Source organism: Sceloporus occidentalis, unplaced genomic scaffold, assembly GCF_023333645.1.
Source record: "Sceloporus occidentalis isolate IW3139 unplaced genomic scaffold, rSceOcc1.0.p SCAF_6, whole genome shotgun sequence".
Taxonomy (NCBI): domain Eukaryota; kingdom Metazoa; phylum Chordata; class Lepidosauria; order Squamata; family Phrynosomatidae; genus Sceloporus; species Sceloporus occidentalis.
The window spans coordinates 74,308,858-74,331,907 of record NW_028316986.1 but is presented as its reverse complement, the minus strand read 5'-3'; the positions used below and the strand labels follow the sequence as shown (position 1 = coordinate 74,331,907).

Genomic DNA, 23,050 nt, shown 5'->3' with positions numbered 1-23,050 from the left:
ATGTTGTATTAAATCTTATTTTCTTAGTGTTCTACATTTTAAAATTGTTCAATTGATTTTACTTTAACCTGACAAGATATTGTCTGATATGGGGAGAGGTAGAAATATTGTAAATCAATAAAATAAAATAGGTAATGTTTGAAACTATATGTACAACAGTATGAATTCATTAGTAAACTGGTGTGTGAGAGAAGTGATCTTGGAAGCCTGAACATTGTTAAATTTCTCAAATATTGTTGCTCAGTTACACAGATGTGTTCCTTTCTTGTGTTCCTCTCAGAAGAAAATCAATGGCAGTTGTTTGATATGGGGCAAGGTATATTTATAAATGTTAATCATATTACACTCACTCACCTTCTGCATATGTATTTTCTGAGCCACAGGGGATATAAAAGATAGCCCCTTAAGTATATTATTTTTGATTATTTTTGAAACAGCAGCTCATTTCCCAGGGGCCATAAAGTTCCAAGCACATTTTTATTCCTTGTCTACTGTGGGAAGCAGCAGTCATATTATTTAATATTTAGTTATGATAGATTTTACTGCCTTGTAGAGTAAAAAGGAAACTAATTAAGTAAAATGGAATACTGGCAGATTAGAAAGCAGAACACCTACTTGTGGGCTTTACCATACCCCATGCTTTTATACTTAAACCACTAAATACCCAACTATTAAAAATTAAACAAGCTTACTGTACTGCCATCAATTAGAAAAATAGGAAGAATAATTTAACTGTTAACTTGGCCCTCTCCATGTTTAAGGGCGTTTAGCAGATCATGAAGTCTTACCATCTTGAGATGAGCATGGTCCATAATCATTTCAGTTCATTGCAGGGGTGGTGGTAGTGTGAAAATTAATTTTTGATATTGTATTTAATTTTAGGTCATGCAACATATAACTTGGAAAGTTATTGTTTAAAAAATAGTTTTGGTGTTATTTGTTATTTGATCAGTTTTTTTCACCACTTATTGCTGTTTTTTTATTTTATTTTATAGTTCACATTCTAAAATGTGAACCATATCTCCTTGAAATGCACAAATACTGCCCTAAACAAGAAAAAACCCTGAGGCCTGTTACAGACAGCCAAAATAACGCTGCTTCGAGTCACAGTGGAGGTATGGTGTTTCAATGATGCATGCGTCCTAAGAGTCCAGAAGCTACACCAAAGCCATGCTCCAGTCTTTAGGGCTGGAGCGTGGCTTTGGTGCGACTTCTGGACTCTTAGGACGCATGCATCATTGAAACACCATACCTCCACTGTGACTCGAAGCAGCTTTATTTTGGCTGTCTGTAACAGGCCTGAGTAAACATGACACATTACATGTGCCTATGAACACACAATGATGTTACCAGTTATTACCATGTTCATGTTATTATTATAAATCTTATTATGGACATGTTGATACTTTAATGCATTACTTCCAAGCTCTAAATGTAGACAAACAGCTTATTAAAACTTGAGATAATTTATACATCATTCACAAATAACATTTTTTCATGGGTAATCCTATTTATAGAAGCCTCATTAACAATATTGGAATTCTGCTATCAACCATTTAATTATGTTCAGTTTAGCAGGAAAAGAGATGATAGATCAAGCAATATAAAAGTATTTTATATGTACCAGAGATAATGGTAATGTAATGCAGATGCCATTTTAGCTTTATTGTATTACAGCATAAGCAAAATGATGAAAGGATAACTTGCTCACTTGCTATTGGGCACTGGTGGTCAGTGATGTTTTCTCAAGGCACTGCCTTTCCATGGTGGTGGGATTGCATGCTTCTGTAAGGCAAGAAGCTATGCTGATGGCAGAGATGCTGCTGGTAGGGTTTCCTGTATCAGACAGGCGTTTGCTGAGCAGCAAGACTAAATGTGCCAAACAGCTACTGGGCAGCAGCAATACTGAGGGGTGACACTGGTGGAGGCATTAGCAGTAGCACCATAGCTAATGCTTGTTAGTACTGCACAGATGGGAGCATGCTAAAGCTCTTTTGAATGTTTATTCCAATGAAGACTCTATGATGAAACAATCCAAGATGAAACGAGATAGTGGCAGAAGATAAGATTCCCAGGTTGAACCACTCTCAACAAGCTACACGGGTGCAGCAAAGAGGAACTACGGCTGCATCCACATTGCAGAAGTAATGCAGTTTGACACTGTTTTAACAGCCATGGCTCAGTGCTATGTAATCTTGGGATTTGTAGTTTGTTATGGCACTAGAGCTCTGTGATAGAGAAGGCTAAATGTCTCACAAAACTACACATCCCAGAATTCCATAGCATTGATCCATGGCAATTAAAGTGGTGTCAAACTGTATTAATTTTGCAGTGTAGATGCAGTCTGAGAGAGAAATTTAAAAGAATGGGTGAATTAAAAAAAGTCTGCCACATGGTGATAGTCTTTCCTGGCCTTGTTTTTTTGCAGAGAGAATTAAACTTCTCCATCTTCTGCTTCTAATTATGTAGTCTATTTGATTTTTATATTGACCATCAGGTGATATGCACGTATACAATTGCCTCTTTGGTTGCTTGAAGAATGTGTTTACAATGATCAAACTGTAGACTTCGTAAAATGCAAACAGTCACTCTCCTGCTTCATTTCTCGATCCTAGGCCAAATTTTCCTATAAATCTTTGATTCTGCTCTGTTTCTGACTTTTGCATTCCAATCACCTGTGATGAACAGGAAGTCTTGTTTTTGGTGTGTTTCATCTTGTTTCATTGTTGGTCATTTCATTGTAGAGTCTTCATAGTAATAAACATTTCCATTTCCTCCTGGACACTAGCCCAGAATTGATCAATGTCTTCTGCTGCTGCTTCTGTAGTTGGAGCATAAACTTGGATTAGGGTTACATTGATGGATTTACCCAGAAGTTCTTTTACCATATACTTAATTGCCATACTTTAATTTCATTCCAAGCATTTATGCATTACCTCTTAGCCCATCATAGCCCCATAGGTGATGTACAACACTTGAAAACATACTGACTTTCTTCCACATAACTGGGGAAGATTCAATTTAATTCTTTAATTATGTTGTACTTTCTCACCACTCACAACATCTGGATCACAAAAGCAGAAAACACTATATCTTCCAACGTCCTGTGTTGTATTTTTTGAGAGCCTTATCACTTAAGGGGGGAAAAGCCAAAATGTATCAGGATAAAAAACGGTCGCCCGACTCGGCGGGCAGACCGTTTTGCCGCTAGAAGCAGCTGGAACTACAAGCCCCAATGTGCACTGGGGCTTGCTCCGGCTCCCTATTGGTGCGTGGAGCGGATGGGGCGGTCCCATCGCTCCGCGATGCTCTGGGAGCCAGGCTCGTTGGTGCGGAGCTTCCAGTCCTCCAGGGCTGCCCATTGGTTGGGTGGCCTTGGAGGAGGGGCTCCGCACAGCATGCAATATGGGCGGGGCCTAGGCCTATTTTAGGCCATGTTGCCGGCCCCAGCCCTCAGTTGGCGCTTGGCTTCGAGCAGAGCGGAGCCAAGCTGAGGAAGGGAGAAAGACTGAGCTTCTCCTGCCCACCCACCGCTGTTTTGTGGGTGTTTTTTGTCACAACTTTGGCGGCAGCATAGGTCAGGATCTGCACGTTGTTGTACCAGGGCTATGGAGCTCTGGTTTGGGAGTCAATAGGTACACGGGGGGAAACAGGGCAGGCGTTTGGCCATTGCGGGGGCCAGAACGCGGGAGCGCCTCCCGGTGACTAGGGGCTTAGTGAATTTGTGAACACAAGACAATGTTTGCGGTCAAGTTGTGTTCCTTAGCCCCTAGGTCATCCCAAGCACCTGGTGGGTGCCAGGTTTGGATAATCAGACAACATCGGGTTGTTTGATTTCACAGATCCTGACCTTATGCTTTGTGCCAACCCTGCCAATTGTTTGCAAATAAAGTTGTGGCCTTACTTCCAACCTGTTGTATTGTGGTTATTTGACAGCAACATCTGAGGCAATAGTGGCTGTCTCCTTGCCTCTCTGCATGCTTTTCTAGCACTTCTGTTCACCTTCCCAAGGAAGATGATAGTAAAAGTGTGCCTTTTGCTAAGCAGATGTTTCCAGTGCAATAAAAGGCATGCTTTTACAACCATCTCCCATCTCAGCAGAAATACTAGGACATCATGTGGAGAGGCTTGGAGAAAGCTACTACTCTCCTACTCTGTTTGGCTTTCTTTTCTTGTGCAGTAAGGCTCTTTGAGGCCCGATCTAGACGGGCCTTTGCGGCGTCCCCGTCACGTGCTAGGGATTGGCCAAGGGCGCACCACCCATACGTGCCTCACCCCTAGCACGTGATGAGGGCGTCAGAATGGCAGCACGCTATACACACGGGCACCGCCATTTTGACGCGATGGATGCTTAGCATCCGCATGCCACGTCCCCATAAGGACGTCACAAGTGTGCCATTGGTGCACTGTAGCACCCTTATGGTGCTGCAGAAAAAAACCCGCTTTTTGCGGCTTCTTTTTGCTGTGCGGGGGAGCTGTGTGGTTTGTCCGCTGCAACTCCCTTGTGCAGCAAAACAAGGTGTGGACAGACCGCCCTTTTTGGGCGGTCCATATCCCGCCAGTGTTTTTCTAATAAGAGACTTCAGTCTTTTTCAAGCTGTGTTCTTGAAGAGCGTTCCATGCTTAGCTGTTTTACTGAAGAGGGCACACCATGTCTTTGAGGCATCAGAGAAGATGTTCTATAAAATAATATTGTCTCTATGGCGCGTTACAGATGGGCCCCTTGAGGCACCGTAATTACGCGTGAGGGGCGGCGCTTCCTGACCGCCTTGCCCCTTGTGCGTAATGAGTGCGTCAAAATGGCGGTTCCCTATACAGATGGGCGCCCCCATTTTGGTGCTTCTTGCTCTGTGAGGGAGCCGCGCGGTTTGGCTGCTGCGGCTCCCTCGTGGAGCAACCGGCAGCGGTGCGAGACTGCCCAGAAGTAACGGGCCTAAGTTTACCAATATGATTCCATTTCAGAAAAAACACTAGATAGTAAAGCACTTTTATTTAACCTTTTGCTACACTGAGCATCAGTAGAAGACATATTACTAAAACTGATAAATGTATCACTTCTGAACAGATGGGTCAGTCTAATGGATTATGTGAATTTTCTTTTGGCATGTGGACTAGATATCATAGTGTTGTCCCTGAATCAGAATAATTTGAACTGTACCATAAACATTAAAATATATGTGTGTCACACTTTGTTCAGAGTATATATTGTGTGAGGGCACAAGGTGTTCAGTCTTGTGGATCATTCCCATGATATCTGTGTTGTAATCGGGGGTGCGCTGGGGGGGAAGAGAAGAGGAATTTTCATTCAATTGGAAAGGCCTTCAATTGCCTTCCCACTCTTGTCTGGCTCACTTAAATTGTCTCCTAAACACATGTAAATTTTCTCCTTACACAAAAGTAGTTCCCATATGGCTGGGAGAATATCTAAACAACATCTGTATTGTGATTTATTTTGATCATTCCCCATATAGATAGCAATTTTTATTCATATATCTAAATAGTCATTGCTGTGCCTCCTAATTATTTAATGTAAAAAGCACTCTGGTAATATTTTTTCTAATTATCTTCACATGGGAAAACATTTGCTTGCTGAATCTTATTACAACAGTTTGCATGTAATAGATGTAATTGTTGTTTTTGATTACGTTTCCAGTCAAGTAAACTTGCTACTTAGCTTCATTTGCTTGATTAGCATGGTTGCAAACCTTGGTAGCCAGGGATTGCTAGGAACTGAATCATTGACCCAGAATATCTGAATCAGACATTTGGTTTACATAATTATCCAGTGCATATGTTGTGACTAATATGAGTCTGATGGTGAATGTACATAAACCCTGGTGATTGTGCACATTTTACTTGAAGGCTCAGAGAATGTACACAAACCAAAACTATTATCACTCTGCTTAGTCAATATGCAGCAACTCAACATTGTTATTGTACAGTGTGAACAAGTGGAGAGTGTACACTTGGTAACATAAATACAGACCATTCAATGTATGAGTTCTCTGCTTGGAGAGAAGGTGTATTTCCTAAGCAGTGTATGAAAGTGATTTGACAATGAATGCAGCAACTCACTCCAGGGTCCATAACATGTATTGTATATCTATTTCTATATTTGTAGGAGCAGGAGATTCTAGACATCTTTGTCTTTTCTACAGATATTTTCTATTTTCTATCTTCTATCATCATCATCCCATCTTTCTCCCAATACAGGGACTCAAAGTGGCTAACAACACATTTAAAACAGAAAATGTTAAAAGCAATACAAAAGCATTAAAAATGTAGGTATAAAGTTTTTAAAAACTTTCTAGGGATTGAGTTCCAAACCATGAAAGCAGCTATCAAGAAGGCCCTCTCCCTTGTTCCGACCAAATGAGCCCAAGAAGTAGGTGGGACAGAGAGAAGGGCCTCTCTGGATGATCTTCGTGCTCTAATGGGCCCAGAAAGGGGTCAGGACATACTTTTATCCACATAATTATGGTTATTCTCTGGGTTGTCCTGACAAAAAGTGTGGGTGGGGAAAACATTTGTAATGAGCCACAAAACAGAACTTCTGTCTAGTTCATATGGGAATGACACCCCATCAAGATACATTACTACATATCAAACATTAATACCAGTAAAATTGGACTAGCAACGCTAGACCAGTGATCTAGCAAATTTTTCACCCCAAGGGTTTCATCTGATCTTAGCTGGGAACCAGGGGCCACACATGTATGAATACAAGAGTGCATACATAAGCTTACACATACAGCCAAATCCTCTACACATACACACAGAGTACAGTATACCCTTATCTCTCAGCAGCCTCTATGGAAGTCGCCATTTACCATACTATCGGTAGTAAACAGTAATCTCAGGAGCCAGGAAACAGCATTTCTTCCCCTTCAACAGCCCAGCTGATCAACTAGACTGAATTGAGTGGAGTCACTTTTGGATGCCACATAAGGAGTAGTTATAGTGCATGTTGCCCTAGGCTACATGTCCCTAGACCACTGATGCTACAGGAAAGGGGTATGGTGCTCCATCAGAGACTATTCTCTCCTTTTGGTACATATCTGTTAAAACTTAAGAGGTCACAGCCAGAAACCACATTGATATAAAAGGCAAGGCCAGGATAGGGGCAAGTGGGGAGGAATCCATGCTGTGGCACAGCAGTGATGCAGGGAATTTGTTTACCTGGCATTTGCTGGTGTAGTAACATATTTATTTATTTATTTATTTATTTATTTATTTATTTAAAAATATTTGTATCTTTGCCTATGTCAAATGATATAGAAATAAACTCTATTTAGAACTATTTAAAGCAACTTAAAATTTAAAACAGTAAAATAATTTAAATAATCTGAAATATAATTTTAAAACTATCAGTTTAAAACAAAATACAGTAACATCCAAAATCCATAAAAAGTGATATCTTTATGAGGCCAACCAAAGTGCACAAAAGATATGTTGCAAGCTTTTGAAACTCTACTGACTTCTTCATCAGGCAAAGGTATCAAAATCATAGAGGGGGAAATGATGATGTTAGTCATAGGCCTGCATTAGTCAAGAGGTTGTGGTTGTTGTCCTCAGTTCAGATAATAGGGAGGGGTATTCATGCAGGCATGCCCCCCTCTTTCTAGCCACTGGATTTCAACGGGAGTATCTTTTTGTCTTGCTAATGGAATTTACATTTTATTTCCTGGACTTTAACAATCTCCCAGTGCCCACATGGCCAGAAGGAGGAGGAAAGCCAGTGATGCTTCAAAAGCTTGCATTATGTATTTTATGCATTTTGGTTGATCCTATAAAGGTATCACTGTTTTGTTAATTTTGAATATTATTGTATTTTGCTATATGGTCAACATGGCTACTCCTGCATATGTTTTTTCAGTTTAAAATAAAACAGTTTTAAAATATGCAAAGTATTATATAGAACATTCACATTGTTTTCTGCTTTCATCCTCCCCCTTTCATATCATTATGATTCTATCCAGTGTTCCAATCATAAATAAGTGATTACAAAGGAATTACACAGTGGTCATGGGATGACACAGCTTCCCTAACATGCCCCAAAAGAAGATATATTTTATTTCATTTTACATGTTTTTATACTAGCGTGGCAATTCAGACAAAAACAATATAACTGATGAGCATCAGTATTATTATTAGCCAAAAACAGATGTCCATCATACTTGAAGAAAGACATTCCAGATGGCTGCTGGCAAATTATGTGGAGGAAATTCCCCACCATAACAGATTTGGGGAAATGTTATTTCTTTGCTGCTTGGGCCAATGGAACCTGACTGAGTCCTCTGAAAATTAATGGTGATTTTATTTGCTATAATAATATGTAAACACTCTTGAGAATTAAACGTGAAGATGAGCTATAGCTGTCAATATATGCAGGTGTTTAAAAGATACAGGGCTGATTTAGATGTTGCTTTGTCCCTGTAGCTGCTACCAGAAATCACTTTGTTTAGTCAGGCGATATAGAAGAATTCAGTATTTAAATACCCTTGTCAAATTTGTTGCTATATAGCAAGAGCTACATTGCTTCCATCATTATGTCCCTACTTTTTAGCTTATAGTTGCTATTGTTTTGTGTTTTGTATTTCTTTGCCCTAAAATCATTTCTGCATTTTTCCTTTGGTGCTTTCTGCAAACTCCAAAAAGCAGTTTATGTTTGCAGTGCCTTTTATCCCAGTTCTGTGGGTTTTCTGTTCTGAGAATGGGTATTCTGTGCTTTTGGAGAAATGAAATGAAAGGCTGTGCATTGCCGCTTGAAAAAGACAAGATAAAATAATTGCCATATCGTCATCACAGATGGTTGAGGAAGATACTGTGTGTTCCATGGAAGAATAAAAAGAGTTTTGAGGTGGGGAGGGAAGAGAGCTGTTATGCACAAAAACAACAAAGGCATCTTATGTGATTGGATGGGAAGACATTAAGGATGGAAAGCTGTCATATTGGACACAGTGAAAGAGTTTGTAGGGTACCATGTTTTGAAGCCCCTTAAGGCAAAATATGGGTTATACTTCAGCTATGCTCATGTCACACAGATCATGATATTATGCCAGCATCAAGGGCATGGAGCCAACAGCAACAGTGTTGGCTTACGCAGTTCATAATTAAGATTTCAGTGGTCAAATCACATGCCCTGTAGTGCTGATATTGATGAGTTTTTAATCTGTGCATGAACTTTCTTTTCAAATATGACATGAACACTCCTCCAGTAGAATTTGCCAGCCTTCTTAGATGTAATTGAATTTAGGTGGTAATTTTTATCAGATAATCAAAACGCACAAAAATGACACTAAAGTAAGATGTTTTTCAAATGTGAATGAATAAGTGACCTTAGCAGTTAGGCATGCTTCATGGCCAGAAGATATTGGATTTGGGGATGTAGTTCTTTTTTGTTTTATAGCCTTTTTTAATTTGCCAAAATCAGTCTCAGTGTTTGTCTGCAGGAAGTGTGAATGTTTGTATATATGTAAATAAACTCCCATTTGCAAACAGCAATAGCCATCACATCCTTAGCATCGTTAACCATTGGGCATTATGGGTGAGAGACTCCTTTGAGAGACATAAGAGATTATCAGACGGGGGGAAATCGGGGAAGAAAAAGGCATACTCCCAACAAAGTCATGCGATCTCACTGAAGATTTTCAGATGATGTCACACTTATCCAGGACTTCCCTGTGAATGGCTTGTTGCTGGAGCATTCCTAGATCTTCATGGGTTAAGTCCTGGATAAGTGTGATGTGTCTGAAAATCTTCAGTGGGATTGCGCGGCTTTGCTGGGAGTATGTCTTTTACTCCCAGCTTCTCCCCACCATCTGATAATCTCCATAGCTATATATCGTAGCTACATCTCCCAATGCTACACTCCCCAAAATCTACTTTTTAGACACACATTCCCTCACCACAGCATTTTCTTCACATACAGTTTTTGAGGAAACTTTGGATCATTCTGATGGCCCATCAACCACAAATGTGAATTGCAATGTTGTAAGTTGGACTTACTACATCAGAATTGTTGAACAAAATATCAGCTGACTTCTTTAAAAGAAAAAATGTATCAGAGGCAGAAATAACTGGGAAAGGATAAGGATAGGTTGCTTCACCACACACAGAAAAAGAAGTGCAGTTGAACATGTTTTGGCAAATCTTTATTCAAAATTAATAATATGCACACATGAAATAAAACAAGATTCGATGGTCCTGGCAGTATTGCATATTCACAGGTGCAGTTGAATACACAAGTGAATGTACAATTGGATATACATTCATTACGCACAAATGGTGACATATGTACAGTTCAGCTTCTGTAACCTTGAATGGAATGTGAATGTTGTCCATCAGACAATACAGTCCAACTCCTTCCATAGCATTATGGCCTTTGTGCCTTTTGGAAATGTTCAGAACAAGTTAAGTAATGTCGTTCTTGGGTGAAGCATTCATATTTCATTTATCTTCAGAGTGTTTGTGAAAAGAAATATACTGAAGGAACTTTTTCCCCTATTTTGGATCCAGCAAAAATACATGGAATGTTATTTTCAAATGGCCCTTTCTCAGAGTTTATATGTAGGCTAACTTGTCATTTTGCCATTGTCAACAGAACCATGAAGTACTGGAGGGTTAGAATTCTGCAAATTATAGAAGAAAAAGCTTTAGCAGTTCATAATTCAAATGTGCAGACAAAGCACTGATGCCATAAGGTGTACTGAACAGTCAAGTTATTACGTGGGTTTCTGCCAGAGTCGGTTGTGCTGAATGTTATTTATGCTGAAAGAGATGTTCTCTAAGTCTAAATTCTGTATTTGTTCAAAAAACTATAATTTTAGTCCTGTAGGTAAATGGGCTGTAGATTTTGGATTTAAGCCTATTTATATTGGGTTCCCAAAGGCACTTACTGTTGACTCCAGTGGGAAATAGTTCCATTTAAATCTCTTTAAATTCCATTTCAATTTCTTCAAGACTGAATTGTTGGTCATACTGATAGAAGATGACCCCAGATAGGTTAGGTGTTTTGTGAATTTCACTTAATTCATTCACTGCCATATAAGTAAAAATTTGATATTAAATGAAATAATTTTCAGTGAACCATACTTGCATCATGAACCTGGTACTCTCTTCTGATGTCTTCCTCTGGATTTTAAATGAAGCAGGTGGCATGAGATAATGGACATTTTGGCTATGATATCCATCTTTGGCCATGATGTCCTTCATGCTGTTCTTTTTTTTTTTTTTTTTTTTTTTTTTAACCAACAGGCAAAGATCATGTTATTATTCCAGAATTTCCAAATTGTTTGAACTGGTTTTAGATGTTTTGATTTTGTTTATTTTTACACTCCTTTTATTTGCAACTTTGTTTAACTGGACCAAAACTATTGTTCATAGGATGCTAGCAACCTAAAAATTATTAATTTAACACAAGAAAGATAGAGAGACATAATGAGACATCATCATGGAGTGTAAAAAAGCTAGATCTTGTTTTAAGCTAACCTTATTAACTTCTAATTTAGAAAAGGGAATGAGACTTTATTCCTACTGTGCATTTTAAATTCAATTAAATCCAACAAACATGCTGATACTGTACTTTTCATTTCCTTATGTGCACAGAACCAATGTATTTAACCACTTTAATTGCTCTGTATAACGCAGCGAAAGGTACCATACTGACAATAAATTACATCAACTGCTATGGGAGGCTTGAAAGGTGAGTGGGCATTAATTAAAATCATGGTTTTGAATACTCCAGTCACTGGATACTCCCCAGTACTTAAAAAATCATGTCCATTGAAACTATAATTTCTCTTGCATCCTCTGAGTTATTCAGAGTCCTTGTGAGCCCAAATGATAATCCCTGTATGTATGGATAGGCAAGACTGCACCTTCCTTGCAACTTAATATGTTTTTTTCTTGCTGAAAGTATTCATTTTCTTCATGTTAAAAATGTTTTTCTCTTACTTTTTTAGCTTTACTATGGGAAATAAATCAGGGACAAGAGATCACAGGAAGAGGCACATTTATTTCTAAGTCAAAAAGTTAGCTGTCGCTCCCACACGTCTCCCATCTCGTCCTGCCTGCTGAGGCACAACAGGGAACATATATGGTGTTGTTGTTTTTTTTTGTTTTTGTTTTTTTTTTGGTGTGTGTGTGTGTGTGCTTTCCCCCCTTCTCTTCCCTAACTTCTTGGAGGAGAGGTTCTGTTCCCACTCTGTGGGAACCATCCCTTTGGAGATGTGGCTGAAATCTTTGTTTGTGTTCTAGAAGGTAAAATAGAAAAACTAAGCAATTGTGTGTGAGAGCATGCATGCAGACATTTCCTTGTCTGTCCAGCATGAGATGAGATGAGATCTTTCCAGGGGTGACAAGGGGAAAGCTGGTCTCTTTTTGTTTCTAAGGGCAGAGGAATGTTGAAAGAAAGGAGTTTTAGCTAAGCAGGAGGCCCCAGTTCCTACCAACATGCTCCCTGCACCCTCACCCTCATTTTTCTTGTAGGAAAAAGGGTAAGGTAATACCCCTTTTCCCTTCCCTCTTACTTGGGAGAAAGTGTGCCCATGCAGTTAAAGCATCCATGAGGTTTGACAAAGAGGTGTGTAAAGGACATTTTTTATCTTTAATATGAAGGATTACATCAGGCTAGTGAGCCATCATACATCTTGGACATCACAATGATTTTTGAGGGAGAAAGGAGTCAGCAATGCATACAGAGGCATATTCATGATTATTTCACCCATCACACAGAGCTATTTATCCCACTTTGAGAGAACCAAACCAGTTCAAAGAGCAGTCTTAAAAACCACTGGAGCTAATATTGGATTTGCCCACTATTTAAGTTTCCCTGAAACTGACACTGCCGCCCATACACATCAGCATATGTGAGAGCCACAGTGCCACAGTATCTGTATTCTGAAATGTAGAGAATTTGGAGGAACATAGCAAAACATAATTTTAAAAAATTAAGTCATACTATCCATGTTGAAATAATTACAACTATTGAATCAAATTTGTGCTCTTTCAAAATCAAATATTTAAGGCATTGCTTTGTCAGCACTTTGTCCTAGTACTTTATTTATTATATTTCTATTCCACCTTTCAATCCCCAAGAATCCCTAAATTATGCCTGTTTCAATCATGTCTGTTTCAACAACAAAAACAGTTACATCCAGGCTGCTCTTCCTCTCTAAAATATATATTGTTCTGAGACCATTTATTCCTCCTTCCCCAAAACACATGGGAGTTCATGATGAACAGTTTTTTTGTAGGGGGGGGGGGGGGGGCGGTTTACACATTCCTCTCAAAGAATACCAGAAATAACAAGGAGCAAATCAGACATTATTTAGGTTCACAAAGAAAATGTTTGAAATGAACAGCACAAGATTTGTAAATATACTGAAGAGCGGTCAAGATGCTGCCACACATAACCAACATAGCAGTCCCAAACTGTCAATATAATATACAACATTCTTCATTGCATAAGGTTGCATAAGCATGGATTTTTTAGCTGTCTGTAATCTGAAATGAAGAAGTGCACCTGATTCAGGCCTCAAACAAGTAATGCACAGCTCTGTCTGTAATCTACAAATGTAGTTTAAAAGGTATATCAAATGCATGGACATCAAGGAAAAGCTATTGCAGTTTTTCAGTGATACGCTGAAGGAAGATGCAGGTTCTAAAAGACAAGGAAACTATCTCCCAGAGCAGTATGAAACTGGAAGCAGCTGTACGGGAAGCATTCTGTGAAAAAAGGAAACTTCAATAACAATTTCTGATGCAGCATTTGTTCTTCATTATACTTTTTTTTTTAAGGTGATTTTTTTGCCTTAATATTAATAGAAAAATATGCCCAAAATGCAGAAGGAAAAAATCTTTCAATATTTACTGTGTACTCCAAATCCAATACGAGGACCAACTGAAAGGAATACCAGAAAGGTTTAATTTTTTCCCGAATATGATGTTTATGCTGTAAGAAACAGGCATGTGAAGCCACACAAAAAAATCTCTCATTTGTTATGAGGGTGAAAAAGTTTCACCAGCTGCAAAAAGGTATTTGATATTTATAGTCATGTAGGGCACTGTGTCAGCAGCTACCACTGTACTGAGGAAGTAGAGACCAAACTGACATTCATATCAGTTTATGAGCCGTTTTCCCTCCACCCTTTATCTTCCAAAAGAGTGAAATTACATCCAGAGTTAATAATAGGAGTTGCCCGGGTGATTGTGATTCCTGCTGAAAGTGCTGGTAGAAAAGGAATTGCATTGTTCTGGTGTGTGTGCATGTGCCTTCAAGTCTCCTATCAGTTTATGCCAGCCCTATGAATATCATAGGGTTTTCTTAGGCAAGGAATACTCAAAGGTGGTTTTAACTAGCCTTTCCTCTGGAATATACCCTTTGGTACATGGTATTCATTGGTGGTCTTCTATCCAAGTACTAACCAGGGCTGACCCTGCTTAGCTTCCAAGATCAGACAGGATCTTGTGCCTTTAGTGTATCAAGGCTCTATAGGTCTGATGTGCATTTCATATTTCCACCTTTCATATTATTTTATATCTTTGTTGGGGATACTTAAAAGGCCAAATTTCATCATGCTAACTCAAATTTCATCATTCTAGTCTTCATCAGGCAAAAATGGGGGTATCAGAGTCTGCATAATGTCCTCCATCCTGTTAGCAACATATGCAGGTGTAAATCCAATTTACCCCGTGTGTCTTTTTCACTCATTGCAGAGATTAACATTCTTTTCATTCCTTATGCAATAACGGGGGCGTGTTACAGACCGCCAGATTGTGGCGGTCTGGCTCCGCCTCCATTTGCAGTGTCCGGGAGCCGCAGCGGCCAAACCGCGCGGCTCCCGGATGCTCCGAGGAAGGAGCGCGGAAATCGCGCTCCTTCCTGGGCCCCGGAAGAGACGCCGCAAGGTGCTAGTCACGCACTCGCGGCGTCACTTCCGGGGCATGACATGCGGATGCACAGCGTCTGTTATATCAATATGGCAGCGGCTGTGTGGAACGGCCACCGCCATTTGTCACGGACTCTGTCCGTGATAGGGTTAGGGGCATCTGGAAGAGACACCCCTTTTTAAAACTGGGACGTCATCAGGATGTCCCTAATGGCGGTCTATAACCCGCCTAAAATTCCCTAACAAATTTCATCTCCCATCCCCACATCCAAGTAGTGGCTGATGGAGGTATGGATGGCTGAGAAGTGTGACTTTGTGACAAAATAAGACCACCCAGAGGTCTTTTGTACATCCTGAAAGATGATATCATTGTTGTGTGTCTAGCTATAGTCACATAGCCAAATACTTTCTCATCCATTCCCCCTCTCCACTGACCATTACATGGTCATGGAGGGGTGGCACAGGACAAAGGTGGGTGCAGGTGAAATGTTTCATAGTTCCTCCTTAGTGGAAATTCTTAATATGGTTCCCAGTGCAGGAATACCACCATTGGTTTCAGTGATATAGAGAAAGGGACTGTTAGGCAACTTTAAAATTAAGCTTTCACCTATGATATGAGCTAGACTACAGAATATTTTCATGTTGTTTGCTGCTTTAAAACCAAGACTAGTACATGTTGATAGTATTTCCTTGGAGAGTTCTTATATCTCTTTCCTCTATTATTATTATCCCCTATGTGTGTAGGACACACACTTGATAAATCCATTATGATGTCTTATTGGAAGAGGTTGTTACTACTACTTACAGTGCATTTGCTGTTTTCTTATCACTTTGTTTTCCTGTTTAAAGGGGAAATGATAAATGATTTCCACAATGTAATCTGGTGACTATATTATATCACATTTCAGAAGCTGCATTTCCATTAGCATTTGACATATTTAGATCTATGTTACACTCAAAACTCTAGTTATTCCTTCAGTGATGTCATATACGCCTCCTTCCTAACCTTCAGAAACAAAAATTAATAATTCTTTTCAACCTTCTGTTAAGTCCCCAAATGAGGCAACTGTTAACATTAATGCCAGCTATGCATTACATAATTCTACATAGTAAATCATTATGGTACTAACCATATTAGACATTCCCATTTTCAGAAAGGAATTAATTCCCCCAGTTTCAGCAATCAGCCTGGATTCTATTCAGTAACACGTATTACTGGTTTTATCAGTGTATCTTGTTGTGCCCTGCAAAAGACAAGCAATTGTTGACCTCCGTTATATACTGCAGCAGTCTCTTGTAAGGTGGTGATTTTGGTGATGTCAAAGCAGCTGCAAAATATTTAGGAGACAAAATGTCTGTATCTGATAACATTCTTGGCATGAATCCACACTCTATAATTCAATAGCATATCTACAGTCAGATCCTATGCAGATTATAGTTAAGACCTACTTGGTTCAATGAGACTATGAACAAAAGTGTGCATAGAATTGCAACTGTGACATACTGTATAACACCTTTTCCAAGTTTACTGAGATCTACAGTGTCCCAGAAGGTGTTCTGTTCAGGTTTGTTTGTTTGTTTTAATGAAAACCATCAAGAAAAGAGATTTTACCTCTTTGCTGCTGCACTGGTCCTGTGAGTGACTAGCCTTCATAATCAGAAGGTTGATCCTAAAATTTAAGATGAATCCTCTACTTGTAATTTGTTTGTTTGTCCTCTCTCAGGAAGATTCAATCCATTTGTCAATATAGGAGTTTCAAATACTAGTAAGATTATCATTTGCATTCTGCATGGGCATATCTTTCTCTCACACACAGACAAAAACCAATTGCTGTTTGGGCACCTACTGTAAAATGTTGCCTGGAAGTTTCTTACTCAGACCTTTTTCTTTGACCTTTCCCTTCTTCCAGTTCCCCCACATCTCAGGGCTCACCCCACTTTTTGCCCCCCATCACACACACACTTCATAAACTGAAGGGCTCCTTCTCCTTTCCAAAAAGAATATCTTTTTCAGTTACTCAGGGGTACCTTCCTTCTCCGCTACATTTCTATGGGATTTCTTCTACAATAACAAAAGGAGGAGGACTATGCATATCTGCACAGAAGTATCCTAAAGCATTCAAATTAGACACTTCCAGGTAAGGACAGTTATGAGTGCAGCTTGTGTGTTGGGGACTGCAGCTTGGCCCCTAGTAAGGATTTCCGCTGCTCATTCTAAATCCCTTATCCACTCCGTTCAGTGTTGTGATTGCTGTTTATATACTGATCCTTAAAACCCATTGTATTGAAGGCTCTCCCCCAGCAAAGAAAGCAATAGGAAAGAAACAAATTAATTTTGCCGTGCTGCATAGATTAGGGAAACTGTTTATATAAATAAATACAAACATCAATCGGGTGTAACTAGGATGTGTGTGTGGGTATGACACCCTACATACACACCATTAGGGTGTCACCAGGTGTCACCCTAACAGTGCTGACACTAGTGCTCTCCAAACATCTGCCTTTCGACAGAAACGGGCTGTGGCATTCACCTGTGTCCCTTTAAAATGCTGAAGAGATGGTGTGAGTGGGGCAAAGGAAGGAGAAAGAAGAAGCCCTAGGCTTTTTTCAATGAATAAATAAATAAATTTTGAAATTTAAATATTTTATTTTTATTAAAAATGTATTTTAAAAAAGTAAAAAAAGAGTTCTTTTTACATTTTTATTAAAAACATCACATCTTACCAAATATTCACTTTAACCACATGAAATGTAAGTACATGTAAATACAGTACATTTAGGCTGTGCCTATCATATTGTAATTTAAAGGTATAATTTTATGTCACATCTATTACCATCAATGTTATATGAGAATTAAGATTCATGGGTAACATTAGTACAAAAACGTTGAAAGATTCTGTATAGTGTTGTATGGAAGGAGGTCAATGGGAGGGGTGACACCATGAGTTACTTCACTGGGTGATGTCAACCCTAGTGATGCCACTGACTTCGGTGTATGGTGTGAATGTGAAGTTGAAGGCTTTCACGGCTGGAATCCATGGATTTTTGTGGGGTTTTCGGGCTGTGTGGCCATGTTCTGAAAGAGTTTATTCCTGATGTTTCATTCATGCTGTGGATGTATGTTTTTTTAAAAAAAAAATAAATAAATCACAGAGCGATGTGAAAATTGGATTGAATGGATGAATGATTTAATGCATGCTTAACTTACGTGAACCTAAAATATATGTTTTCATCCAACCCTGCTGTTGTATTTGTAGGCCCTGTTTGGATCTTGTGGGCTTCCCTTGAACTGTTAAAATGTGGTGCCCAAAACTGAGCCCCAAGTGTTCCAGATGATGTCATCTAATTGCTGAAGAAACATACATTCTCATTCACCAGTGTTCTGCAAATGCATTTGAGAAAGCAGAAGGTGTATAGTAGCTTAAAATGATTTAATCTGCTTTACAATAAAATGAGAAATGTAATTTATGCAGGCTACAAGCCATATCATCTATGTGCCTAAATACAGGCAAATTGACTAATGGAAATCTAGGAGCAGTTATATTAGCAGTTGACCTAACCTTTTAATATGTAGATATTCTTCCATAAATTCTTTCCAATTCTCATTCAAATTTTTCTGTTGAGCCCTCTCACCCCAAACCTCTGCATGTCACTCAAGAGAGCATAACCAAGAGATAGGCAATCCCTTGGCTCTTTTTCTCCAGTTATACCTGCACATTCCCACAGTGTTGAATTTCAACAAGTAGTGATTTGCCAGAAAAGTACACTGAAATGCAACAGTTCAGTAAACAACCAGCTTCACTTAGTTTTAAGCATTCTAATTGAATGTCAGTCAATTACACAGTTGTAATCCATATCTTATTAGAAATGCCAACTAGTAGTATATACATGCATTTTAAATAGCACATTTTTGTACCTCATAGCATTCTATCTTATTTATTTAGTTTAGAGATGCATAAGCATGCAGAGGTTTCTCATTCTGACCCCTGTACATGAAGCAGCCAGAAGCAGAAGAGCTGGTTGTGGACAGCAGAAGGCAGGAACAAGCAAGTCAGGAGGGGATGTTGGGTATAGCAACTTTCACTTGCTGAGACCTTCTAGGACCTTAAATGCATGTTTGTGGTAATTTCCTATTTGATGTTTACACATGCCCCCGACTTTCTAATGAGCTCACCTTTCTTTGTCTCCAGCTTCCATTGCCCATCCATCTCTTCAGCATTCTTCTTTTAAGATGCTGGTAAACTTTCTTTGAATACTCTTTACTAAGTAGCATGCAGATCTTTGTAATGAAGCTGTGCCTGTATATATTAACTATGCACAAGATCTGTGAGTAAACTATTTTTATGTTATTTCAAATGAAGACTATGGGCCCGAACAGACAGGTCAAAATATAGCTGCTTCAGGTCACTTTGGAGGCATCTTAAGAGGCCAGAAGTTGTGCCAAAGCTGCGCTCCGCTTAGGACTGGAGCGTGGCTTTGGCACAGCGTCCCACCTCTTAGGATGCATGCATAATTTAAACAGCATACCTCCAAAGTGACCCAATGGCTTTGGCCTGTCTGTTTGGGCCCTAAGTTTCATCTTTTACTGGGCTAATACATGTGTTGTGTGTATGTGGGATGGGGGGGGGGGGGGTTGGCTGGTCTTCCTATTTTTCTCATGCTTTGCTGCAAGGACTCTACTAAGGAGATTCACCAAATCTCAACTGTGCTTTTTTTGCCTCTTTTACTAAAACCCTAATAGGGGATATGTAGAGTCTCCAAATAATTCTTCACTTCCTTCACTCTTTCTCTCATACAAACAAGATTATTAGAGGGCGAAAAAGGACGGGAAAGAAGCGGGATGCTCCTGTCCTTATTGCGCGGTTGTGGAAAGATTATCAGACAACATCCTGTGGTGTTGCTCTCATCCTGTCCTTCTCCCGTCAGTGAAGTGGAATAGCCCCATAACTTTTTATTGACCATAAGGATGGGAGCGTCCCTCTTCTCAGTATATTTTTATCTCATTCAGCCTCCTGCAAAAATAAGTGTACACATTAGAGATTTAGGGTTCATTTTTAGTGTTCACCAATGCTACCCAGATAAGTAAAGTGGTACAGTAAGCACAGTTAGAAAAGTTGAACCAAATTCTGCTGAAATCAATGTGCTGACATCAGAGTCTGTGGATTCCACCTTATACCTGAACCTAGATCTGTCTCAACATTTGTCATCAGAACCACAAGCAATGTGTCTCTGAATGCCACTTTACGGAGAAACAACAGTAGGAAGGATAGTATTCCCTTAATGCCCTACTTTGGGTTTCCCATAAGTATTCAGCTAGAAACAAGCCCTCTCTGAGAAACAGGATGCTAGGATAGATAGGTTTTTAGAATGACCCAAGGGTCTTCTAATATCAGAATTAAATAGTGTTAGTTTTTTCTTGCCTTTGCTTTCTGCCTTCATTTGTCTTGACTTTTGTGGTGTCTTATCAAAATTCTAATAGACGAAACATTAAGTAGCTTGCAGTTTATATTATAGATTCTGTGAAATTTAATATTGGCATTAGCACTGGAAGAGGTAGAATTTACAGAAGCGTAGCTATTTCTCTTGCTAGATGTGTCATAATTATTTTTGTGCTTATTTGCATTCCAAAGTAATTAAACTATAAGAAAACTGTATAATGGGGTCCTGATGCAAGGTGTTCTCTTAGAGTTGATGCAGAAATGTTATAAAAATAGCACTGTGGGAGTTGCTACTAGTTCATGTGCAATTGCCACATTTTCAAAAATTGCAGGAATATACCGTTGAAAGGACAAGGGCTATGAATGTGCCGGAGGAGGGGTGTATTTTTCTGGAGGGGGAACATTTGTTACTGATGAGATTCCTACTCTTTGTCTGTATGTCCTTCTTGAGAAATTGTCCTTCTTGAGAAAAAATATGGTTTGATTTATGAAAATAAATGATTGATTCAGTAGAGAGCTGAGACCACTGCCAGATTTGAATGGGCCTAAGGCTTTTATTTGACTGGGACCCATGGGTTTACCTGCTGGTAGCAAGGAGCAGTAGCACCTCCCTCAATACCAGACAGGAGCTGCCACGTTTGCTTCCCATAGTGCCTCACAGCAGTGCCACCTCCAGTTTCTGTAACAGATTTCACTTTCACTGGCCTAAAGAGGTAATGATGGGGAAGATTCCACCAGCTGAATTTCTGTCTCTAACACATTTGGTTAAAGGCACACATAATCAAAGGGAAAATGGCAATCCAAGTTTCAACCTTTAGTCATTCAAATTCACAGACTCGGGTAGTTCCTTCTTTCCTCTCTAATGTAACATTCCTTGACTTTTTGCCCACAAAGCCGTACGTACTACATCAGGTGCTATACTGATGCTTCACTGATCTTTAATAATATTTAATCTTAAAAATATTTAATATAATAATAATTAATAAAGTATATTTTAACAAGACTACTAATATGAAGTTGAAGGCTTTCATGGCCAGCATCCATATTTTTTATGGGTTTTTCGGGCTATGAGGCCATGTTCTAGAAGAGTTTATTCCTAATGTTTCCTGACTTTAATAATGTTTTACAAAACACTGTACTTCCCTGTGTATGACTTGGGCTGTGTCTGCACTTGCCAAGATACTCCAGGAGCAGCCCACAATATTGTGGTCCCCCAGCTGCTTGGTTCTCCTCCTCCATTACCTTGACTTCCATCCCCACACTCCAGTGGTTGTCAGCATGGATGTCCTGCTGAACCACCCCACATGTCCACTATGGCCACAGGTCGCTCTCTTCTGAGGTCAGAATGAGGGCCCCAATAATGGTCACTTGATGGGGACATCGTTCTGACCTCAGAATGGGCAACCTGCGGCAGCGGCAGTCAGTGGTTCAGTGGGTTGCACATTAAGATAGTTGCAGTGGCATGGAGATGGAGATCTCCAGATCTTCCTTGAAGATGTGAAACAACAAGTAAGTTTAAAAAAATCCATTGTAAAGGTGTTATGCCCTAGTTCTGGTGCAGGACATGCCAGACATGATCCAGACTACCTGCACCAGAACTGGGGTTCAGGCCACACATCATCTGAACAGAACAGTGCCAGTACAGGGGAGAAACAGATTGTTTCTACAGTACCATGGAGTTGGAGTTCCAGTTGCACAACAGGAACAATATTAATAAGTTACATCTAGTAACAGTTCTTTCATAAGCAGAAGAAACATTTTGCATGTTTTGCCTAAAATAATAGGGAAGTATAATACTGTATAATTACTTTTAAAACACTTTTCATGAAGACATTCAAATAGTTTACTTTCTAAGACCCATTTTGTTTTAGGTATTAAACCTAAATGTCTACACAGATGGCTGTTTCTTTACTTTTAATGCAAGCTTATGCATGCCCACAGATGATCTTCCAAATTTAATGAAGCATGCTTCCAGTCAGTAGATTTCCTTGACATTTCATACTTTTTAATATTATAACATGAGAAAATTTAACCTGACAAATATTCAAACAGATTGCACTCTGCGGTATTATTTAGTGGTTTTCTTGACTTCTAGAAACAAATTCTTGCAACTCGTCAGTATTGACCTGAAGCAGCCATCCATATCACTCTGCATCTCTCACATCTTTCTATCTGTCTCTCTTTGTGCACAAATTTTATCTTCACTCTGAGAAAACATTTGGACTCCAAGGATCATGAATGGCAGGAACAAAATTGCTGTATACTAAATCTAGGTTCTAATTTGCAGCCTCCTCCATAAACATGAATGGAAAGAACCTAGTGGCACAAAGAATGACTTGTGCTAAACAGAGGCAGAAGCACGTCTTCCTCCTGTGTCAGAAATATTTTTGGAATGGTGCTGGAAGTGTCTGAAACTGAAGGAAATTGGGGCTGAGAGTATGATTTCATCTGAGAGGACACTGTTTAGTTCTGTACAAGGAAGTTCACTTACTGCTCTGGGTTTAAAAGCAAACATCTTTTCATTATTAGTCCAGTGGTTCCATTGGTTATTTGAATGCCTCTTTGCCTCTCAGTGGTCAGAGGGTGACTTCAGCTCTTCCAGGGACCCTTAGCCTTTATCCACTGGGTACTCTATGGAAGTGAGCACTTAAGCATTCTATTTTTAATAAGATTAATTTGGGATCGGATGTCATCGTTAGTCTCCAGTCTTACAGCTTCTTG

At 39.4% G+C, this 23,050-nt stretch overlaps 1 protein-coding gene across 4 annotated transcripts in view; it reads left to right on the top strand.

Moving 5' to 3' along the window:
- PACRG (parkin coregulated) overlaps window positions 1-23,050 on the top strand; it is a 286,639-nt gene that overhangs the window by 237,745 nt on the left and 25,844 nt on the right. Inside the window, exon 5 of one of the 4 annotated variants that reach the window (XM_089530069.1) lies at window positions 11,964-12,089. The exons of the other annotated variants lie outside the window; for them this stretch is intronic. Coding sequence (XP_089386195.1) covers window positions 11,964-12,037 — 74 coding nt within the window. The 3' untranslated portion in view covers window positions 12,038-12,089. Of the gene's footprint in view, window positions 1-11,963; window positions 12,090-23,050 lie in introns of those variants that run through there. 4 annotated transcript variants of the gene reach the window in all.